This window comes from Mytilus galloprovincialis, chromosome 1 (assembly GCF_965363235.1).
Source record: "Mytilus galloprovincialis chromosome 1, xbMytGall1.hap1.1, whole genome shotgun sequence".
Classification (NCBI taxonomy): Eukaryota; Metazoa; Mollusca; class Bivalvia; order Mytilida; family Mytilidae; genus Mytilus; species Mytilus galloprovincialis.
The window spans coordinates 121,938,247-121,963,320 of NC_134838.1; the positions used below are offsets into that span (position 1 = coordinate 121,938,247).

The 25,074-nt window shown below is 30.8% G+C and overlaps 1 protein-coding gene across 3 annotated transcripts in view; it reads left to right on the top strand.

Moving 5' to 3' along the window:
• The window catches only part of LOC143056109 (threonylcarbamoyladenosine tRNA methylthiotransferase-like), a 24,858-nt gene extending 1,125 nt beyond the window's left edge, over positions 1-23,733 (top strand). The window contains exons 2-17 of one of the 3 annotated variants that reach the window (XM_076229201.1): positions 4,979-5,152; positions 5,366-5,467; positions 6,453-6,616; positions 7,039-7,105; positions 7,400-7,520; positions 8,981-9,033; positions 9,109-9,159; positions 9,491-9,657; positions 10,401-10,546; positions 11,189-11,249; positions 11,925-12,044; positions 12,713-12,775; positions 13,838-13,921; positions 16,703-16,861; positions 23,167-23,246; positions 23,416-23,733. In XM_076229201.1, coding sequence (XP_076085316.1) covers positions 4,981-5,152; positions 5,366-5,467; positions 6,453-6,616; positions 7,039-7,105; positions 7,400-7,520; positions 8,981-9,033; positions 9,109-9,159; positions 9,491-9,657; positions 10,401-10,546; positions 11,189-11,249; positions 11,925-12,044; positions 12,713-12,775; positions 13,838-13,921; positions 16,703-16,861; positions 23,167-23,246; positions 23,416-23,449 — 1,644 coding nt within the window. In that variant the 5' untranslated portion in view covers positions 4,979-4,980 and the 3' untranslated portion in view covers positions 23,450-23,733. Of the gene's footprint in view, positions 1-4,978; positions 5,153-5,365; positions 5,468-6,452; positions 6,617-7,038; positions 7,106-7,399; positions 7,521-8,980; positions 9,085-9,108; positions 9,160-9,490; positions 9,658-10,400; positions 10,547-11,188; positions 11,250-11,924; positions 12,045-12,712; positions 12,776-13,837; positions 13,922-16,702; positions 16,862-23,166; positions 23,247-23,415 lie in introns of all 3 variants that reach the window. The other 2 variants (XM_076229194.1, XM_076229209.1) reach the window with 2 other exon arrangements.
• The last annotated feature ends 1,341 nt before the right edge of the window (positions 23,734-25,074 follow it).

Consider the following 25,074-nt stretch of genomic DNA (forward strand, 5'->3'; position numbering starts at 1 on the left):
TTTAAGAAAACAATGCTCCATTTTGGTGGAATAATTTGTTTTGAAAAACAAAGAATTATACACCAATTGGTCTATACCATTATATGTCAATTGGTGGATTATACGTCAATTGAGGTATAATCCACCAATTGGTGGTTATTCCTGACCTGGTAAAAGCAAGTGCAACAGGCACTTGTTTCTGTCAATGTGGGGTTTACTATCAGCAAGGTTGACACACGTATTTTTCGTACGGGTGTGGATAGTAAACCCCTCATTGACAGAAACAAGTGCATGGAAATTTATGTTTTCGGGTCCGCTCGCACCATATCGATCTTTTTATAATCACTTTCACCGTGATTTCATTCCTTAATGTTCATCATAAGGAATTGAAAAATATGGCTGTGTTTACACCTCCAAAATTACTATGAGTACAGACAAACTGGTACATCCAGGAAAGTTTTAAGGCATGGCAGGAACTAGATATATAAAAGTTATATGAAGTCTACGTTTCAGAAAATTAAAAACTTACCTGGATTTCGATGTTCATTTTTTTCCAGTCTGCAGAAGATAGCAAAATAAACAAACACCCGAGTTTCATTTGATACCGTCCACTCAGTTACACAGTTTAAACCTGTTAAATCACCTATTGTTTACAGGTGTCTATTGTCCATCTATTAGATATAGGAAGATGTGGTGTGAGTGCCAATGAGACAACTCTCCATACAAATAACAATTTAAAAAGTAAACCATTATAGGTTAAAGTACGGCCTTCAACACGGAGCCTTAGCTCACACCGAACAACAAGCTATAAAGGGCCCCAAAATTACTAGTGTAAAACCATTCAAACGGGAAAACCAACGGTCTAATCTATATAAACAAAACGAGAAACGAGAAACACGTATATATTACATAAACAAACGACAACTACTGTACATCAGATTCCTGACTTAGGACAGGTGCAAACATTTGCAGCGGGATTAAACGTTCTAATGGATCCAAACCTTCTCCCTTTTTCTGAAACAATAGCATAACATCACAACAAAGAAAAACATACGATAAAATATCTATTGTCCATTTAAATCAATACTACTCACAACATTGATTATACATGTATGAGGGGAGCTTCTCAATCGTTTTCACTACTTAGTTAATTTTTGCACCTTCTGCAGGAACGAAAAAAAATGGATAGCAAAATCTAGAAAAGTTTATAATTTTCTGAAACATAAAATACATTTAAAATTTATGTATCTAGTTCCTGCCATCCCTTAAAACTGTTGCAGGTGTATTAGTTAGTCTGTACTCAGAGTAAAATTTGGGGTGTAAATACGACCATTTTAGCCAAAAGGTAATGATGAACCTTAATGTGAGGCAGGTGCTGTTTAAAGTCTTTTAAATAGGATTTGTTAATCAGTCTTATTCATTGTTTTGTAGTTCTGTATATGATTACTAATCTGAGTAATCAAATCATTGTTTATTCTTTGTGCAATGCCAATGACATTATCGTCAGACCTTATATTTTCGTAAGTCATATGAAGTCATACTTCATTGGAAAATGTGACAGACATGACATTGCTTTTATACAGCTCAGGGTGCTATAAACAGTTTCGTACTAAAAACTAGGGGTATTTCCCCAGTGAGATTTACATACTGATGGAATTCCCTGGTATTTATATACCACTAAATGAAAAAGTTGATTGTTTTTTATGTTCAATGTGAAAAACATATATTGAAGTTCAATTAAAATGCCACTTTTGTCAAGATTTTAAAAAAAAAAATGTTTTTGTGACTTCCTACTATATGGGAGGCAACTCCATAAACAGCTGATTTTCACCTGTTGCAAAAAGCACTTTGATTTGTCAGGTAAGATAGCTCCTTTCGGAGCAGGCGAACGTAGGCTGAAACTACATTTTCTTAAATCAGCCAGATAAGCTCTTCGAAATGCATATTATAAGAAATCTCAAATATATGCACAGGTTACTGATCCGTGTGTCCAAAGGTGGTCTGTTTTTAAGGTTTTTTAGGGGGAAAATGCCTAATTTCCAGCTGATAACTTATACCAATTTGCATGTTTAAACAAGAGATGTTGGATTTTTTTTTATTTATTCAGAAAGTTCATAGAATTATCTTTCCATTGATGTATAGATATCTATATAACTATGAATATCTGACTTCTGCATGATGGGTCCACTATTACATGCCCTGTTACAGAATGACGTCACTTAAAAAACTGTTGATTGCACCCTCAAACACCCATAATATAAGGATACATATGTACTGTTACCGTACATTGTAACATTCCAAAACATGTACATCCCCCAAAACGTGTTCGTTTCTCACAAACATGTCTATAGACATATTTAAACTTGTAAGCAAATTTGTCCGCTATTACGAAAAAAATCACACAGGTTCCGGTAAACTTTGACATCACAATTCAAAACATTTCACGTCACAATTTAAAGGGATTGTTGCTTGACGTCAGAAGGTTATTCGAAGGCAAAATCCAGCTAAATACCAAATAAAATTGAGAATGGAAATGGGGAATGTGCCAAAGAGACAACAACCCAACCATAGAAAAAAACAACAGCAGAAGGTCACCAACAGGTCTTCAATGTAGCGAGAAATTCCCGCACCCGGAGGCATCCTTCAACTGGCCCCTAAACAAATATATACTAGTTTAGTGATAATGAACGCCATACTAATTTCGAAATTGTACACAAGAAACTATAATTAAAATAATACAAGACTAACAAAGGCCAAAATGTATCTTAAAAAAGTATCTTAAAAAAATGTATCTTAAAAAAGTTGATATTGCCTAAAAGTGACCAATTTCATAACCACTTGAAAGTGTAAAATAATTGTTTTTTGCCAAAACATATCCACTTTAAAACTCCAAGCGCTATTATAGTCGCCTTCATGTAAAATTGGCGATGTGTTTTTTGTTGAATTTTTTTTTTAAATTACCAGTTGTGTTCATTCAAAATGACATTGTTCAATTAGCGGAATTAAAAATATTTCAAGAAAAACAATACTGTCATACCTTTTATTGTTTTTGCACTTGATCAGGGCTCAGACGACTAGGGTTAAGAAGTAGCTTTCCCGTCCTTCATTTCGCTTTGCCCGACCCCCAAAAGCGAAAACAAGTTGCCCTGTTGTTTACGATATTCGCTTTCAGTTGCTTTTGTCATCCGCAATATTCAAATTTTATTAAGCCGATGATATAGCATTTTTTTTATTTAAAAGTGAAGAAATTGAAGGCATAAAGAGTTTAAAGCATTGATTTTTAAGCTGGTGGCATGACTGATGTTAATTGATAAAAATATTTTTTTAACTCTTCAAGTACTTCTTACTCAAGAAACGTACTTAAAATCATTCTCACTTTCGGCAAAATAAGTTGTTAATTCATTAGAACTTGATAAAATTTGACTGAAGTAATCTTGTTATTGCATTAAAAATGTCATATTCCTTTTCCATACGGTGTGTCAAACATCGTTTATTTTTGTAAATTTTTCTTCGTCCGACATTTAATTTATTGGGGTATTGTACCACTACGGATCAGAGTATGAGTTTTATCGGAAACAGACTCACTATGACTGAAATCCGGATTCTTACAATGACGACTACTGACGCATGAATGGCACTGCTGACAGACAAAAATTGATCCCAAAAGGAAAAATTATGCAGCATTCCACAGTATGCATTAACATACTTTTGGTAAGATCTTCTTGACTTATATATTTCCATGAAGAACAAAGATACTAAATTCATTCAAGTGTGGACATCACAATATAGCAACTAATTGCATAACAATTGATTATGTGATAATTATGTCATAATGAAATTATCACAATTTGAAAGATTAATCTTTCTTCTTTCTTTTGGTACCTCATTTATAAAATATAAAGAAGGATGAAATGAATTACATCAGTTTAAAGTTGTCTGATTGGGAGTGAAAAAATCTTTGTATTGTGTTACCTTAAATAAAGATAAACTGTAAACAGCAATTATGTAGAGCAAGATAAGATCTACAAATAAGTAAACTTGACCAAAACGGTCAATTGACCCTTTAAGGAGTTATTGCTTTTTATAGTAAATTTTAAACAATTTTGATAAATTATGTAAATATTTGTAAACTTTTACAAAATATTTTCCTTTGAAACTACTGAGCCAAGTTCATTACAGATAGAGATTATTGTATACAGCAAGAATGTTCAGTAAAGTAAGATTGATAAACATCATCATCACCAAAACATAATTTTGTCATGAATTCTATTCTCATCTACACCTGAATCTGTTGATTAATGACCATACTACCTACCATAAAAATGTCGGATTATTCATATCCGACTAGACGGATTAAGACATCCATAAAAAATAAGTCCCTACCCGTACTGTATTATGTATGTCCTTTGTTTAGTAGATCATAGACCAAGGTGAGCGACATAGGCTCTTTAGAGCCTCTAGTTTTCTTCTACAGTTCTGATTTTTTAAAAGGTCTTGAAATTATAAAGAGGTATTCAGGTTTTTTTTTAATTTTGAGTTTCGAGCATCACTATATCACTTTGCTGTCTACTTTTACATTCTGCACAGCCAAACAGAGGCCCCACTTTGGCACAGGTTATACTGTTAGTTTGTTAAAGATGTAATGAAATAGTAAAAGGAGAATATAACTATGAAAGAGCAATATTAAACCAAATAACTGTATGTTTTTGATAAGTTGACTTTAATAGGAGCTAAAAGTCTTTGAACACTGGAATCAATTGATATTTTGTTTGCCCAATGACAACGTAGGTGTGTGGGATATGTGATTGTGCTCACAAACATTCTTTAATGTTCTGGGTTTCTGTTTTACAGTTATGCCTGCTGCCTGTGATAATACTGTGTGTGATATGTGATTGTCTTTAATGTTCTGGGTTTCTGTTTTACAGTTATGCCTACTGCCTGTGATAATACTGTGCGGGATATGTGATTGTCTTTAATGTTCTGGGTTTCTGTTTTACAGTTATGCCTGCTGCCTGTGATAGTACAGTAGATGATATAGAAGATATTGTTGCCAAGGGAACATCAGCTGATGATATAAGACATAACACAGGACATAAGCATGTTGTTCCAAGGGCAAAACGACTCACTAAAATGGACAGGACAAAAGACTTACAAGCAGACAGTTTTATCCCAGGTCAGTTACTTTAGAATCTTTACATATGATGGTTTTAGTATTGTCTGATAGAAACTCATATCTAGATACTTTTAAAAAATGCAAAAAAGATATTTTGAAATCTCAACTAATACTGGTACAATGTATATGGCAATCTCAGTATTTACAACTGAAAAACAGGAAGTTTATAATGGTAATACACAAAATATCTGGATCCTAAATATTATATTTCAGGCACACAAAGGATATATGTAAAAACTTGGGGATGTTCACATAATAATTCTGACAGTGAATATATGGCAGGACAGTTAGCTGCATGTGGATACAAAATAACAGGTATACATGTAAATACATTGTATTATGGCTCATCTAAGATGGGTTATTGCATTGAAGTAGTGATATGATTTCCAATGAGACAACTCTCCATAAAAGACCAAAATGACACAGAAATTAACAACTATAGGTCATCTTACAGCATTCAACAATGAGCAAAGCCCATATCGGTACTGCATAGTCTGCTATAAAGGCCCCAAAATTACAAATATAAAACAATTCAACAAGACAACTAACGGTCCAATTTATGTACAAAATGAATGAAAAACAAATATGTAACACATCAACAAATGACAGACTAGAGACAGCCACATATATTTAGACAATATACATATAGTGTCTTGAAATATGAAATTTATTTGTATGAGGCTTAGAAACGGGGGAAATGTGAGGTTCTACCGAGCTTTTCCCCTGTTTCGTGCCGAATACAAATAAATTTCCTTTTTCAAGACACTATACCTTTATTGTTTTTATACTGAAATCGATAATAAAAAATTAAAAAATAAAAAAAATATGTAACAAATATTGTTAAAAAAAAGTGTTTGGAATTTCCCTTTTGGGGTATTTCCCTATGACCGTAGTCCAGGCTTTAAGACATGGACATTTTAATGAATTAAACAGGGAAAATGAACTTAATTAATAACATTTAATAAACATGGTACATGTATATAAATTACCAATTTGAAGACATAACAAGTTTAAATTCATAAAAGTTTGGCCATTGTTACTACACGTTGTCATGGTTGTGACGTGACGTTGTTGATGAAATACAGTAGTTCCGTTAAGTAGGCGGGTTTAAAGGTTAGTTGAGGTCATTGACGTATAAAGCTTACGTTTATATGTATAGCTTTATCTGTATAATAAAATAGCTGATTGCAGTATAAACAGTATTTGGCTGGATTAAACATGTTATTTGGCTTGGCCCTTTCTAATATGCCTTAAAATGTTCTAGTTTAGTTTTAGACCATGTGTTTTTGTTATCTGATAGATCTGAAAGAAGATGCAGATTTATGGTTATTAAACAGTTGTACAGTTAAAAACCCAGCAGAAGATCATTTTAGAAATGAAATCACAAAAGCAAGAGAACTATCTAAATACTTAGTTGTTGCTGGTTGTGTTCCACAAGGGCAACCAAGATCAGATTATTTACAGGTAGGTACTTTAAAATCATGTAATTCATACTGGTGATATTTGTAAAACAAAACCTTTTGTTTAAGCTCTTGATAGTATAAATTTGGAAATATAGTTTGTTATAAAAATCTTTTTTTTCCTTTTTCAATACTCTGTGTAGTAGTTCAAATGGGTATATGATAGCAACTGTCTGTTAACCAAAAACAATTTAATATACTGTAGATTCAGAATTTATTGCCATGTTTTTATTATTGTGAAATTGCGACAGGGTTATAATCCCAATAATATAAACTCACATTTTGAAATTTTGTATATAAATTAAAAGAGGATTTTTCACAATATCACAAAAATAAAAATCGCATTTTAGTCCAAAATGACAAAATTGCAATAATTTCTGAATTTACAGTATTGAAATGTTTATTCCTTGATTGTATATTTTACAGGGCATTAGTGTGATAGGAGTACAGCAGATAGACAGAGTTGTTGATGTTGTGGAAGAAACTCTTAAAGGTACAAAAAACATTGAAAATATAGGTTCATAATCATTTTTGATAGATGAATATTAAATAAAATTTCTGTAATCAAATGTCTAATATACTCTTGTTCAATTTTTTTTTTAATAGAAAATAGAATTTCCAATCAATCCATTTTTTCTTTTTCATTATAAAAGAAATATATTTTAGCAATAACTTGCCATTTGTTTTCATGGTAAAGAAGATTGTATTGCAATACAGTATTTTTATCTTTTTATGTCTTTTGATTTCAATGATAATTATGTGAATAATAATGTTATTATTTCTACAGGACACTCAGTCAGGTTGTTTGGACAAAAGAAGGCAGAAGGAAAGAAGACAGGAGGTGCTTCATTGAGTTTACCTAAAGTTAGAAAGAATCCTCTTATAGAAATAATTGCCATAAACACAGGGTGAGTAGTGCATCCCCTCTGTAATGAAGGAAAGTTGATTAACAGGATGTATTGTCATTTTCAAACATTTATTCTCTATGTTTCCAGATGATTAACCTCATGGTCTGAAATACTTAAAAGACAAACTTTGGTATATCTATATAAATGCTGTATATGCTTATTATTTGTTAAATATACTGTTATTTAATGCTATACTGTGAAAGTACTTTAATTCGTGGGTATCAATTTTCGTGGTTTGAGTAATATTAACATGTTCGTGGAGTTTTGAATTCGTGGATTTTAGTTTTCTAATATAAAAAAATAATTGAAAAATTAAAGCCTTTAGAAACGAAGGTTACAAATAGTCTTGATTGAAGGAAATTGCAAAGTAAACATTGACCGTGTAAATCGTAGTGATAACACTAATTAACCTATGATAAAGTGATCAACAGATTAAAGACCATCAAAGGTGTTGATTAGGCCATAAACATGTCACCTAAAGAAAACAATAACATAAATAAATGGTTTAAACGTATCTTGAATTGTCAAATAATTCTTATCAAAATCAAGCCCAGCATGAAATTATTATTTCCCATATGTAGGAGAACTATGAGGATATAAAATGAACACTTTATCATACTAGCAAAACAATACCGGAAATCTGACTTTTGTCGATCAACAATATTTTTTATGAGAATAAAAAGATCAAAAGTTGTACAGTTTAGGTTATTAAAGATTAAATGGGTATAATCCTGCATTATTCAATATATTCTGTAGATCATATCAGCGGTCAAACCTACCGATGGGGATCTTTCCATGTCTTGATTTGGACAATGGTTGTTTTATTTCGTTGGACACTTAAATTCGTGGATAAAATCATCCACGAAAACCACGAAAATTGGTACCCCACGAATAAAAGTACTTTCACAGTATGTGTAATCATATTTATGTAACTTAAATTTTCAATTAATAGTAAAAGATACAACTTGAAAAGACATTTTTTTTTTGACATCCATTTATGTCTGTATTGAATTTTGAATAATACCAACAAAAATAATTTACATGTACTTCTGGAGCCATAAACATTTACAAGACTGTCAAGAACCAAGTACATAGAACATTTAATGCAGTTTCTTTGTGTATAAAAGAAATGTGTATATGTTTGTTTTTAGGTTGAGATTCCTTTTATTGTCAAAATTTATCAGTTTGTCATTACTGGTATGTGAATAAATGTATAATTTGTAATTTCTTTTAATTTTAAAATCTATTAACTCTTTTTTAGACCTTATAATAAAGACTTTGCCAATATGATGGGGCCATATCTGTCAATTGCTTTTGTGCAAAGCTTTTATAATTTGTTGATAATATAATTTTATTGGCACCTGTAGCTCGTGGATAAATCTGCACTTAACTTACATTCTCTGAATTTCTCTCTGAACATAGGTATCTTATACTAAAGTTAAAAATTTAATATTTTGTAGGTGTCTGAATCAGTGTACATATTGTAAAACTAAGCATGCAAGAGGAGAGTTAGGCAGCTATCCTATAGAAGACATAGTAGCTAGAGCTAAACAGTCATTTGAAGGTATTTGATATATTACAGTACTAGGCAGTTATCCTATAGAGGACATTGTTAATAGAGCTAAACAGTCATTTGAAGGTATTTAATATACTACAGTACTTCAGATACACTTCAGATGACAGATGTCCTTTCAATTCTTTACATGTACTAAGGTATTATCATATTAAGATATATGTAAAATTTTACATTTTTGTGTATGTGAAAGAAGGAAAATATTGTCTTTCAACTGCATGTAGACAAATGGATAAATACTCCAAAGATAAGTAAACATAGAGTGATGAGATAATCCAAAATATGTCATATAAGTTTAAACATTAGCTCACATCCACTTATTGGCATCATTTATTTCACATGCTGAGCAAAGATTTTGACGATATATCAGGTAATATTTGAATAATGTATTTCATAGAGGGTGTGGTAGAGATCTGGTTGACATCAGAAGATCTTGGAGCATATGGTCATGATATCAATGTAACATTACCTCAGTTACTATGGAAACTAGTAGAGGTAATACCTGAAGGTGCCAGGATGAGGCTTGGTATGACAAATCCTCCATACATCTTAGAACACTTAGAGGTTAGATTTTACTTTTTATTCTCTTTGTCACCTGAACATGTTCATAGAAGTTGTAACTGTTGCTTCAATGTTATCAATCTTTTTTTACTAGTTTGCATGGTTTCTGAAAAATACTTTAGTTCTAAGAAGGTATTAAACAATCACAGCACTTCAAGTGTATTAAGAATGTCTGCATATAAAACATTGATTGTTTGACAAATCCCAGTGACTTGGAAAATCAATTCTAATTTAATAATGTAGAAAATTAAATATTATTTTATCCTTCATAGCCTTATAAATAAATTTAGTGTTTTTACTGTCTTCTGATTGGTTAAAATTTTTAGTTTTATTTTCAATGTTGTCAATTTTGATGGCGACACGCCCACTCTGACGTTGTGTATTCATACGCCAACATGTGTGTACGTTGTTATTGTTAATTTTAAATAATATAAAAAGTTCTTTGAGCCTTATTTTTGATAGAAATTTATTTATAATGAATGGCAATAATTTATTTTGATTTTATTGAACCATAAAACTAATTTTTGACTCTTCACATTTTACATAATCCGCTTTGCGGATTATTCAATGTGAAGAGTCAAAAATTACTTTTATGGTTTAATAAATTCAAAATAGATAATAGCCATTCATTAAGTATTCAAATTGATATTGCTTCCTTATTCTTTTTGTTGAACTGCATACATTATGTTCCTTCAAATAATTTTGAAGAATATCTGACTAAGATATTGTGATAATTTTATTTTCAGGAAATGGCAAAGATTTTAAATCATCCACGAGTGTATAAATTTCTTCATGTTCCTGTCCAGTCTGCGTCTGATAGTGTTCTGATGGACATGAAACGTGAATACAGCCAAGCAGACTTTAGACATGTTGTTGATTTTCTTAAACAGAGGTATGCATTATGCATTGAAAATAACTTGTTTACAATAAGAAATAAGCTGCTGTTATATTTTCAGAGCTTAATTTTATGAAACTTTGTAGATAATAAGGACATACTATGTAGATGTGCATATGTAAATGTAATCACAAAAGCATCTTACTGATCTTTTTTCCTTTCTATTGAGTTCAACCTTTTATTATGCATGTTACTAAAGTACTAAACATGTATGTCATCATAATTTTGTACTTATAAAATATCTTACTGTTTTTGTTTACCTTAACTATTGTACCTGTATTTATATTGTATCTTTCTCTGTAAATTTGTATTCAGGTTTTAGAGAATTAAGTATCTATCTATCACAAGAAATTTTCATATGTTGATTTTAAAAGGAGTTAAAATTAGTCTGTCTATATGTACAACACTTTTTTTGTGCTTTTCATAGAATCAGATGGACAATTCAGATTGTCAGACACTTCTGTATTCAAATTAACTTAAATTACTGTTACTTGAATATTTTGACTGCTTGAAAACATACATCTCAAAAATTGAAGATGAAAAGTTCTTAAAAATAATCACTAATGTCAATTTGTACTGCTGCAAAACATTTAAAAGAAATAATTATCATATTGATTACTCTTATACATCCTTTTTTAGGGTACCTGAGATTACTATAGCAACAGATCTCATATGTGGTTTTCCCACAGAAACAGAGAAGGTATTATAACTTTCTATACTTATTTAGACCCATCTTTTCAGCTTTATCCAATATTTGTAATTAATTTTTATATGCCCGTTTACAGATATATTATGGTATACTGTTGTCCATCCATCCGTCAGTTAATTCTTATATGCTTGTTTTCTGGAAGTATTATGGTATTGTTATCTGCCTGTACGTTGTCAACATGTCGAACAATAACTCAAAAATGCTTTAACCAATTTTCATGAAACTTTTGTTTTTTATAAATTTCTGATACGACATTGAGGAGTTATTTAACTTTATTTTTTTTAAAAGTGACATGCCTATCATGTGCTCATGGCACAGCATGTTATTGTGTATTGTAATATTATCAACATCATTCTGTTCATACCTCACTCCTAGAGGCAGCCATTTTGAAATGACATTGTCCTTCAGTTTGTTCATCTGATAAATATTTTCCTCACTTTTTTCTCATCAGAATCATCTACAAAATGGTATGATTTCATTTTTTGTCAGCAGCTTGAAAGTAATGACAATTATGTGGGAGAACTTGAATCTGTCAGATACCTACATTCTTTTAGGGGATACTTTGATTTTGAAATTTTGTAACATATTTCTCCGATACTTTTACCAATAAACAGTTTGATACATTGTAGTAAATTTACATATTTTTCTTTAATTGTTTGTCTACAGGATTTTGAAGAAACAATGGATTTAGTTGATGAATACAAATTTCCCAGTTTATTTATTAATCAGTACTTCCCTAGACCTGGCACCCCAGCAGCTAAAATGCCTCGTATACCTGCACAACAGGTAAGTTAAGTGTCTTTATGGTAAATAAATGAGCTTTAATTTAAGCCATCTTACTACATAAAATTCTTCATAAGGTAAGAGAAAATATAATAAGCTTGTGATATACAGGTCATCTGATTGATAAGACAATAACAATCAAAACCAAGGAGTAAACAAAGACTCACAAAACCCAAGGACATTTACATCAACAGTTATAAATAACAATTAAGAAACAACACAAACTCCACTAAAAACCGGGAGTGAAATCAGGTGCTCCAGAAGGGTAAGCATTTCCTGCACCGTATACGGCACCCGTCGTGTTATTTCTTTGTTCAGTTCGGTAATGATGGAATGTTCGGTAATAATATGCTACTTTAGTGTTTGCCTATCATCTTAAATCCAGCATTGAAGTGAAACTTTCTATGTTATACTGTAAATTCAGAAATTATTGCGATTTTGTCAATTTTGACTAAAATGCGATTTTAATTTTTGTGATATTGATAAAAAATCCTGTTTAATTCAGTTAAAAATTTGAAAATGCGAGTTAAAAATTATTGCGATTATTACCCGGTTGCATTTTTTGCAATAATAATAACATTGCAATAATTATGAATTTACAGTAAATGCTGTGGTTTGCTTCGACAAAAAATACCATAGATGTATGTGTTAATTGGAATTATTTATTGCAGGTGAAGAAAAGAACTAAAGCTGTTTCTGAATTATTTCAGTCTTATACTCCTTATGACCACAAGGTATATATGATATATAACAGTCTTATACTCCTTATGACCACAAGGTATATATGATATATAACAGTCTTATACTCCTTATGACCACAAGGTATATATGATATATAACAGTCTTATACTCCTTATGACCACAAGGTATATATGATATATGTATATAACAAGGTTTTGATGTATTATAGTGTGGTTACAGATATGGTTACCTATCATAAAAGATATTATTAGTGTTAGTGAACAAATGAATATCAAAACTTCAAATAATGTTAAATGTTACAAGTAAAAAATACTTGGCAGTGTTTTAGTCATATAAGCTAAATAACACTACATTTATTTTAGTTCAACCTTGTCTATGAGGCCTATCTTACTTTGGGTTGTTTTGTTTTGCTTTTGTTTGCAATATCTACCTTTATGAATTTGCTAATATTTTAACAATTTATAGTCAAAGGAGTAGGTTTGGTAAGGTCCTGAAATGACCCCCTTTTGGAGCGTAAATTTCAAATTGGGATTTATTGACCAATGTCTTAATAAATTATAACTAATACAGTGCCTAGATATGAAATAAGACATTTTGTTGAAAATTTACATTCTTTTGTTTTTTTATGACGTCACAAGTTGTACTCATATTGATTTTCCTCGAAAAAAGGCTATGAAAACGGGTTAAATTTCCATAGATTATTGGTCAGGAAACATAGAGCGCATACGTTGACAAGAAAGAACTTTTAAAATAATGTTTGAATATTTAGTTTGTCGACACCTGCGCTCTATGTTTCCTGGTCCTAAATTTGGTTGAAATCCAGCTGATTTTGTCAAATTTTACTAAAATTGCTTATTTTGACCTTTTTTGGATGTAATAATCAATGTGTTAGAATAAAACTTTGACAAAAATAGTTCTATTTAACTTTCTTGCATGTCTTTAAGTCAACTTAACAGATTTTTTGTCTTGTAACATTGAACTTTATTTTCATAACCAACTTACTCCTTTCTTAGGTGATTAAAGTAGTTTTACATGGTCTTTTTGCATATACTAATAGCTCCTTTGACTCAAGTTCATGTTATTTTTCATTGTAGCTTGGTGAGGTACAGAATGTATTAGTAACAGAAGTTTCAAAGGACAGACAATACTATGTTGGTCACAATGAATGTTATGATCAAGTAAGTATATTATACTTTATGTTAAAATGCCAGATTTTGATTGGTTCATACTAGGGAGACAATTATTATATGGATGGTTAGTATTGACTTTGGAGGGTTATGGCTCAAAATGTTTCGGAAGTAGGTGCAAAAAAGGGGAAAAACTAGGTATTTCTGGTCAATGGACAATTAAGACAATTTAAAAGCAGTGTAAGGGAGGTAATTCTAAAACATTTAACATACAATGTTGGGTATGTTCGGATTTACCTCCCTTACACTGCTTGTATATTATGTATAAAGAAATGTCAGGTTTTGGACTAATTGCAAAAAAAAGAGGGGGTGGTAGTTGTTTTCAATTTTTTTTTTTTTTCAAATTTCTTAAATTCTAAATTTTTGAAAAGTTAAAAGAAGAAATCTTTAATTGCACAATGTTGTGCAATAGATTTGTAAGATCTTGACATTTGTTTTGTGTCAGAAACTCATATTATGTCAAAAATTTGATCAGTGTTCTCCCCAGGATTTTTGGATAGCACCAGGGTAACACATGCTCTTGGTAAAATAATTGTATAATGTGTGGTGTCGCGTTGGGTCGCTTACCTTTATTTCTAGTTACTGTTGTTTTATGTCTTTTGTTTTGTTTTAATACTGAGGTACTGTGTTATGTGTAGACATTGTCAGAAAATTATTGGTAAAAGAGAAGTAAATCAATAAACAATTTGTATACTTGAATATCTTTTTAAAATAAATAAAACATGATTCATTACTATGAAATAATTATATTTATTTAATCTTTTATAAAATCTATGATCAATTAAAATAAAATATCATAAATATAAGAGTTCAATTAAAAAAAACTGTCTAGTTTCAAGATAGAAAATTGTTGTTATATAAAAGGATTCCTGTCTTAAGAATAAAAATTTACAAGAACTTATATTGTTTTATTATTTGAACCAGTTTCTATCTTAACTTCTACCAAAAAAAAAATTATAAACTTTTGAACATTTTGCCATTAATATAAATTTCTTGTAAATATAACCTTTCTTGTGTTCTTGTTGTACAACCTAAATGCTGCACTAAAACCTTAATGTTTGTTTGTCATGATTCATTTAAAAAGAAATCCCTTATAAGTAATCATATTCAATGTCAACAACAAAGTCTCCCTATTTTTCCCGCCTAATTGACAGGAAGTAGATATAAATAGATTTTAACATGTGCTTATGGACAGTGTTTACTTCTTTCATTCATTAAATTTGGATATAGATATTCAGTTTGAAGGTACAGTCATGTCTTAAATTTATAAAATAGATTGCAATATATTGTTAATAAACTTGAATTCTCTACTTGAATTAACTGGGTCATGTGATATTAGGCCGAGATTACTCAGATGTCCAAAGACTGTTTTGCCAGACAAGCTGAGTGTGTAGTTATTTGTGATCATAAAATTATAAAATCTTAATTAAGACACAAAACAATCATGTTACAAGTGTTAGTATCATCGTTTACATCCAATCAACAAGGTAAACCTCATCAGGTAAAAAGTAAAATCACAAAAATACTGAACTCCAAGGAAAATTTAAAAAGGAAAGTCCCCAATCAAATAGCAAAATCAAAAGTTCAAACACATCAAACGAATGGATAACAACTGTCATATTCCTGACTTGGTACAGGCATTTTCATATGTAGAAAATGGTGGATTGAACCTGGTAAATTGATCATGTGGTGTAAACAATCTGGGTTTGAACTGGTCAAATTTCACCTGAAAATTTTAGCACCACAGATAAGAATTAGACATCACGGTAAGATGATAGAACCACGGTCAAAAATTATACATTGCGGGCCTGCGGTCCTTTAAGGGCCTTGGGAGAACACTGATTTGATGGCAATCCAAATTCAGAGCTGTATCAAGTTTGAATGTTGTGTCCATACTTGCCCCAACTGTTCAGGGTTCTACTTCTGTGGTCGTATAAAGCTGTGCCCTGCGTAGCACCTGGTTTTTAATGTCACCCTCTTGCATGAACCAATCAAAAATCAATTATTTGAAAGACAATGCATTGCATTTTCTTCTATGATACTTGAGACAAAGCTAAAGTTTGCATTTTTTCATTGATTGTCACTTTAAAATAAGAAAAATACTACTTGCTTCACTTTTGTTATTTTTGTACAACTGTAACTTTGTTGTTGTTTTGTAAACAACTTCATAGATCATAACTTTTAATTTAAGTTTAAATGGTAATAATGATAGGGCATTCAGTATAATAAATTAAATAACACATAGCTGAACGGGTGTTAGAGCAGATTATTACCCCTCAGAAAAAACATTGTCAACGGTGTGATGTACAGCATGGTAAATATCACTTTTATCCAGGCGAATATGCTTTTTTATTCAAAATCAAATTCATAAATGGAAAATGTACATATTTCTTTACAAATTGTAGTTTGGATAGAGAGTTGTCATGTTGGCACTCATATCACATCTTCTTATATCTAATCTATATACAAGTAATACTTATATGAACAAAATCTGCTCTATCACCTGCTCAGCTATGTGTGATAAGTGAGATTGTCCTCTAAATAAATTCTCTATAGCGTCATGGAATAGAGGAAGTCTTCAAAAACCATTTTGATTGCAATCATAGTAAACATACAATTTTGAAGAAGTATTTTTCTGATGAAATGTGCTTGTATTTATTTATTTTTTCATCAGGTACCTCAAATTTTAACAGAAACTGAATCTTTGTTAAAAATTGTCATCTTTTTCACATTTTAAGTATCTGCTATAGAATAACATGTTGTGAATTGCAGGTATTAGTACCAAAAGATGAACACTTACTCGGGAAATTAGTGGAAGTGCAAATTACAGAGACTGGAAAACATTTCCTGAAATGTGCTCTTACAAAAAATGTGTTCAGACCTGATGTACCATTACCTTTAAAACAAGGACAAGTCTCTGGAGTTTCTCAAGTTAGTTTAATATTTAATATAATTATCAGTCTCAGTATTTTTCAGTAGAAGTTTATATTAAAAGGATATTATTGATTCAATTGTTTTCATGGGTACCAATTTTCTTGGAATGAAGATATTTAGTTTAATGGTTTACCAAAATCAGTATACAACCTTATAGAAATTTGAAATTCGTTGAACATTTGAATTTGTGATTCACCTTTACCCTTGAAATCCACAAAAAATGGTATCCCACAAATATTAATGAATTCCCAGTAGTATCTTTCTTTCTTGAAGCTTACAAGCTTAATGCAACAATAAAATCGTGAACAACCTGTTCAATCTCAAGGTTATTTGTCTATGGTCAGACAATTGGATGCATTATATTGGAAAAAGTAAAATCACAAAAATACTGAACTCAGAGGAAAATCAATTCGGAAAGTTTATAATCACATGGCAAAATCAAATAACAAAACGCATCAAGAACGAATGGACAAGAACTGTCATATTCCTGACTTGGTACAGGCATTTTCAAATGTAGAAAATGATGGATTGAACCTGGTTTTATAGCTAGCTAAATCTCTCACTTGTATGACAGTCGCATCAAATTCCATTATATTGTCACCGATGCGTGAACAAAACAAACAGACACAATAGGTAAAAAGGTAAAAAAATAGGGGTACAGCAGTCAACATTGTGTTATCATCTAAATCACTATAAAAACAACAAATGTAACAAAGAAGCACAAAAAACATGGTGTATTACATGTAATGCAGTATCTGGAATTAAGTATTACTGTAATATCTGCACATTATGTTTTAGTACTTGTAATGCAGCATCTGAAATAAGGTTTTACTGTAATGTCTGCACATTATCTCTGTCATTTAAAGACATCAATAACTGAATCGGCAAATTTTTCATAGTTCACAGTATTTTTGGCCTATACCTTAGAACACTTTTATAAAAGTGTCATGAAGTGAAAAACTATATCTTTAGAGTATTGATAATATGAAGGCATAAGGCTTGAAATGTACAGGAGCTGTGTTGATTAAGAACCTGATTTTGATTTAATGTATAAAAAGTGGTTTGCAAAAAATAATGTTTTAGGAAAATCTCATTAAGTTTTTTTTAAATATTATAGCATTCAAAAAGATTAAGGAAAATTATGTTTTCATAATAATTTGACAGAATAATGTTGATAGGAATAAAAGATTGATTGATGGTTGCTTAAAGTCATAAGAAACCTCAAATTAAAAAAAATAATGCATATGTTTTTTTATAACTCAATGGATAGTTTTCATTATAAAACTTATGAACATATACTTTTTTCTGAAGAAAATTCTTTAATTTATTCATATTTAGAAGAAGTTTACTTTATTTTAATTGCTTCCAGGAAGCAATTCCCCTGACAGATTTTCCGTATGCAAAGTGACCTCAGTGTGACCCATCTCGTAAAAACCCGGTGATCGCAATATGCATGGATGTCCTTAAAATAAACTATTATCTGAACTTACATGTTAAACACATGCTCAATTTCCATGCTTTTTGTTGGTTTTTAGTCGATTATTGACAAACAGGTGACAATCGTTAAACTTCGGCTTCAAACACGAACTTTAATTACCTGCAATATTTTCACAACAACACTGACTGATTGAAAAAAAAAATTGACAATTATACCAAATTTACTTGAAAAAAATGATAAATTCGTGCACAAAAGACTAAGTTTATGGTGTTTGTATGCATTGGTTCAAGAATTGGAAGAACTTTATTTTTCACCGGTCACTCGTTTCTTATGACTTTAACATCTAGTGGTAAATATTACATGCATATTCAGGTTGAAAACAAATGCATAATTGATATAGTTGGAACATTCTTGAAAGTGAATAGACTAAAATAAAAGACAAAAAATAATGATACAACTTTAAAAGAGAGCATAATGAATAAGAGAAGAAATTTGGCCTTGCAATGGTCCACCTTAAAAAGTTTATTTGTATTCTTGAATTTAGATTATCGTACAAGTTATAAGGGGCTCATAAACATTCTTTGTGCTTCATTTGATATAATGCATATTGTTTTATCATGACCTGTTACAGATTAACTTTGAAGTTTTGTTCTGGTCTGATGCTTTTTTGTAGAGTTATAGTCTTTGGTCTTAGAAAATTTACTCAAATAACCAGTTTTCCCGTATTTTTTTCAGCTCACGTGGCCCGAAGGGCCAAAGTGAGCTTATGCCATCACTTGGCGTCCGTCGTCGTCTGTCATCGTAAACTATTTCAAGAATCTTCTCCTCTGAAACTACTAGGCCAAATAGTTCCAAACTTTAACTGAATGTTCCTTAGGGTATCTAGTTTATAAATTGTATCCGAAGTTTTGATCTATCAACAAACATGGTCGCCATTGCTAAAAATAGAACATAGGGGTCAAATGCAGTTTTTGGCTTATATCTCAAAAACGAAAGCATTTAGAGCAAATCTGGCAGGGGGTAAAAATGTTCATTAGGTCAAGATCTATCAGCCCTGAAATTTTCAGATGAATCAAACAACCCATTGTTAGGTTACTGCCACTTAATTGGTAATTTTAAAGAAATTTTGCAGTTTTTGGTCATTACCTTGAATATTATTATAGATAAAGATAAACTGTAAACAGCAAAAATGATCAGCAAAGTAAGATCTACAAATAAGTTAATATGACCAAAATTGTCAATTGGCCCCTTAAGGGGTTATTGTCCTTCAATGACAATTTTTCACAATTTGTTCATCATATTTGCTAACTTTAAAAAATCTTCTCCTCTAAAACTACTCAACCAAATTCAACCAAACTTCAACTGAATGATCAGTAGGGTGTATAAAATAAAGTTTGTGTTTTATTTTCTATTTCGTCAAAAAACATGGCTGTCATGGCTAAAAATAGAACATAGGGGTAAAATGCAGTTTTTAGCTTATAACTCAAAAACCAAAGCATTTAGAGCAAATCTGACATCAGATTAAATGGTTTATTAGGTCAAGATCTACCTGTCCTGAAATTTTCAGCCGAATTGGGTAACTGGTTTTTCAGGTATAATGCCCCTGAATTGATGATTTTAAAGAAATTTTGCAGTGTTTGGTTATTATCTTGAATATTATTATAGATACAGATAAACTGTTAATAGCAATTGTATTGTGAATCATCAGATTGACCTAGACTGTATCTTAATCAAGTGTAGGGCGAACTCATGCCCATTTCTTTCCAGAGGTTCCTAAGAGACTTTAAAAGGTATTTCCAGGATAGTACATGGCCTTTGTTACTCTGTTTAATTTACAACAAACATTGATTTATTAATTTAGTTAATAAGGCATTGTTTACCAGGTGAGCGATTCAGGCTCTTGAGAGCCTCTTGTTCCATCATGCTTTAAGATATTCAATTTATAATTGGTATATAGTTTTATCAATTCAAAGTAACAGTTCAAGTTTACATTTTGTTCCAGAAAATTATTTTGTTTAGAGTTATGGTCCTGGGACTTAGAAAATTCACACTTTATTTTGTCATACTTGAAGAAATTGGCTTGTTATTTGTATAAAGTTTACACCATGACAAGTTTTAGATCAAGTTAGCATTTGGTTACATTAAGTACAATGAATTTTCAACCAGTAAGGGTCTATGTATTGCCAAACATTACTCTCAGAATGTTGGTTTATTTTTTATAAAAAATTTAGAGTCTACTACAGCAGATGATTGTTAACATCAGACTTTTTGGCATATGAATATAAACAGTTTTTATTGTTGCAATTTGCTTGATGGGCTTTAATAATATTTTTGTAGATTCATTTATTTTCATGGCTACCAATTTTTGTTGCCTTTCCTTCAAAATATGATTTTGAGGTTTTGACAAAGTCCGCATACACCCTGAAGGAACATTTGAAACTCCTTAAAGATTTATATTTGAGGTTCACCTGTACCTACAAAAGCCACGAAAATTAGTATCCAATAAATAGTAAAAGGAATTAACAGTATACATGGAACAGTGGTCATAAGAACAAAGCAAGATATATATTCATATGCATTAACTTTCCACCCTTCAGAGTAAGAATGTAATATTTGTCCCTGGACACAAAACAGCCATCGTTCAGTCTATGTTTTTCTTTTATGTTAAGTTACCTTAAATTAGGAAATCCTGTCAAAAGATAAATTGCCAATCTATTCAATATTTCCTGCTATATGTTTTATCTTTAAGCTACCTTTAATTAGGAAATCCTCATTCAAACAATACATTTTGCAGATTGGCAATCAAATTACCTTTCCTGATTATTTATTAATGGAAGTACAAATGTTTTCATTAAGTTTTATCTATTTAAAAGTATATCAAAAATACTAAAAGTTTTTTTTGCTCTTTGTCTGTAAACATCTAATTTTATATGATATCATGATTTAATTAAAACATATATGAGTACAACAACGCAATGATCTTGATAAATAAGTAATGTTATGTTATGTATTCAATATCTTATTAATGGATTTTCATTGTTGTGTAGATTACTACCTGCCCCCTCAGTCATGGTCTATGCAGCTTATCCATAGTTTACACGTTGAAGTTTGTAATTAGGTCTGTTCAAACTTTACAAGTAATTATAAATGAATGGTATTTGGTGTGCAGTTACATAAGCAATAGTACATCTTTTTGAGTATTTATCGATAAAAAAAACTCTTGTAAAACTCCCATTAACATGCTTAAGTTATATGAAGCTGTGATATGTATCACTTCTATTGTTCCCGTTGTTTTCTGTATATTATGCAATCTGTCGTGTTAAACTTTAAAAGTCCATATAATATTGATGTAGACAATAGTTTCTTGATATGCTGTGAGGACATAACTAATTAAACTCATTTACATGTTAATTTTAATGTTTATTTTCAACTAAAATGATGACATTGGTATTGATTATTAATAAACTCTTTGTCAAATGTATTCAAAATCAAAAAAGCAATATTTAGCTAAAATTCAAATTCTACTTAAGCAGAAATGTAATGAAAAGGCAAACAGCAGAAATTTAGTAGTGTTGAATAAATAGCAAACAGAAAATTATGCAATTGGTCTTATTTGCATTAAAGAATATATGGCAAACATGTACAATTTCATGTCTGTATTTTACCCTCAATGATTGATTATTCTACTTTATAATAAAGTTTTATTTGTCTTTTATTGAATACCTTTAAAACTATATGCTGACGTATTTTGAGTGTTATTTACAAAAACCATCAAGTATTTTCCAATATTGTTTTCAATATTTATTATATATTAAAAATTCACACTACATCCAATATTTGTGTTCAAATTAACAAATAATGGCTTTGATAAGAAAAAAAAGAAAGAAAAAAAGCAATTATTTTCAAGTGTTCATTTAGTTATAAGCCAAGCTAGCATAACGCATTATAAATAAATGGATTCAAAAGACCACTATTGACTTATGTCCTGCACCAGAAACTTAAGTCAATCATGCATGTCTGTATGGCGTCATTAACTGGATAGAGGGGACTGCTTGTATCCCTGCACTGTTAAAGGTCACCAAGTGTCTTCATGATCGTCATTATGCAGTTCAAAACTGGTCTATTAAAACTTTCAGTAATTTCTTATGTACTACCTTTTGTTGGTGGATATTTTTCAATATTTATTATAAGCCATATGTATTTATATCTTTTTTTTTTTATATAAAAATAAAGAATTTGGTATGATTGCCAATGAGACATTAAACCTGTGATAGTGGTGTTACAGACTTACAGTACAACATAAGAACAAACTTATAAAATCAGTCGAACTGGGCTGAACTCATCAGATGAGTACAAATAGAAGTATATCTCTAGCAAAAATACAGAGTAGAGGTGGACAGGTACTTCTACATCCCCACAAAAATGACCATAATCAGAGCCAGGGATTGGTGGCATACCCTGAGAAGCAAATATAGATTATGCAGGAAATTTTTGTTTGCTTTTGGTTATTAAATAGGATTGCCCTTTTTAAATAGTGTATTTCCATTAGTGGTAATTATAATATTCATGTGAAAGTCAAATATAGTCAAAATTATATGATCCTGTATAATTGTCAGGTCTTGGTTCTATATAATTAAGATTGCTTTAGATGGCTGCAATTTTGAGGACAAAAATGCTGCCAAATTATCTAAATGAAAAAAATATAAGTGTTGCTTATAAGGAATCCCTTTAAACTGCATTCAGTAATTGTATACCAACACAAAATTCTAAATAAGTATGAAAATAAAATTGGTTCATATGAAATTACTCATTTTCATTTGTGAAAGTTGAAATTCTGTAGTATCACTTGTTTTTACTCTTTCAGAAGTCTGTTATGATATCCAGGAACTTGAAAAAAAAAATCAAAAAATGTATACTGGTCATTCCTATAATCTGCCAAAACAGGTAAACTTTTGTTAAACAAAACATTTATTATAAACTCTTATGACTGCAGATAGGATGAACCCAAATCAACTTTAAGATTGTATTCAGTAAGAATAGAACAAATAGTATATTTGGAATAATGGTGAGATATCAAATTTGATTTAAATATTTCTTTTCTTTTCTGTTTCAGGTACAGACTTCCAGTAGGACAAACATTTTGGTGACTCTTTCATTTATTGTGTTAGTAATAGCTGTCTTAGTCAAATTACAGACATTGTTATTTAGTGGGACATAAGACTTATGAGAACGGGAATAAAGTTTTTTTAAACAGGGATTACAAACTTTTATTGCATGATTTAAAGAGATGTGTCCACTAGTTGAATACATTTACATTTGTATCAAGTGTTTTTATCATGGAAAGTTATTGAATATTTAATCATAGTTTTAAGAAATGCATTTTGTGATTATTGAATGAACTGCATTAAAGGTACAAGAAGACTTACAAACACCTGAGAGTAATGTTCTTTTTTCATCTTTCCAGTAAAATGTGTGTTTATGCATTGTATTCTTATGTTACTCAAGGTTTATTTGGAGTCCATGCAGCTTTTTGTTATATTATATATTTTTTACTAAATCAATAATTTGACAGCTGCCCCAGCCTCCTTCAAAGACTCTTCAAACCTAGGATAGTGGTGTAACAGAACAACATAAGAACGAACTATAAAAATCAGTTGAGAAAGGCCTATCTCATCAAAAGGCTGCTAATAGAAATACATCTAACACTAACAGTGTGGATGTGACCGGGTACTTCTTGTAGATCCCAAGAACAAAAAGACTTTTAAGTATAGATCCGAGAGAACAAGCAGTTACTGACAGCTATTCAAAAGCCAAAAACAACTAATGAAAAAAATCATGCATCTAAGACTAAATTATTGATCAGTACACATCCAGCATCCAATAGATTTTGTGATCAGACGTCAAAAACAGTCAGAGAAAAACATGGCCTTGTGCAATGCAAAAATACAGGTATCTACAGATTGTAGAGCCATGCATGTACATATTTATATAACAATAATATTTAGTTTGAGTTTAATTAACTGAAAACAAGATCTAATTAACATTTTGAATTGGTAACCTTTAAGAATGAATGTATTTAAAGGATCGATAAGTTTACTCAGATTGTTTCTAAATTTCTCTATAAAAGTCTGTCTGTCTGTCGGTCGGTCGGTCGGTCGGTCGGTCAGAAGGTCGGAAGGTCGGAAGGTCAGAAGGTAACTTTGGTAAATTGTTTGAATCTTTTGACCTGATCATGAGCTCTTTTTATTATTAGCTCACCTGGCCCAACATGACCAAAATTGTCAATTGACCCCTTAAGGAGTTATTGCCCTTTATAGTCAATTTTTAACAATTTTCATAAATTTTTGTAAATTTTTAGAAAATATTTTCCACTGTAATTACTGGGCCAAGTTCATTATAGATAGAGATAATTGTAGCAACAAGAATGTTCAGTAAAGAAAGATCTACAAACACATCACCATCACCAAAACACAATTTTGTCATGAATTTATCTGTGTCCATTGTTTAATATGCACATAGACCAAGGTGAGCGACACAGGCTCTTGAGAGCCTTTAGTTCCTTACACCATTATCTCCCAATCAACAGGCAATCAGAATAACATTGACTGTTTTCGTAGATCTACAAAGAGCATTTGATAAGGTATGGTGAGATGGACTCCTTGCAAAAATGCTTCGATATGGCATTAGTTGAAGAATGTACAAATGGACCAAATCATACTTGTACAATAGAAGAGTCAAGAGTGCTGATAGATGGGCAATGTGGACAGAAAGT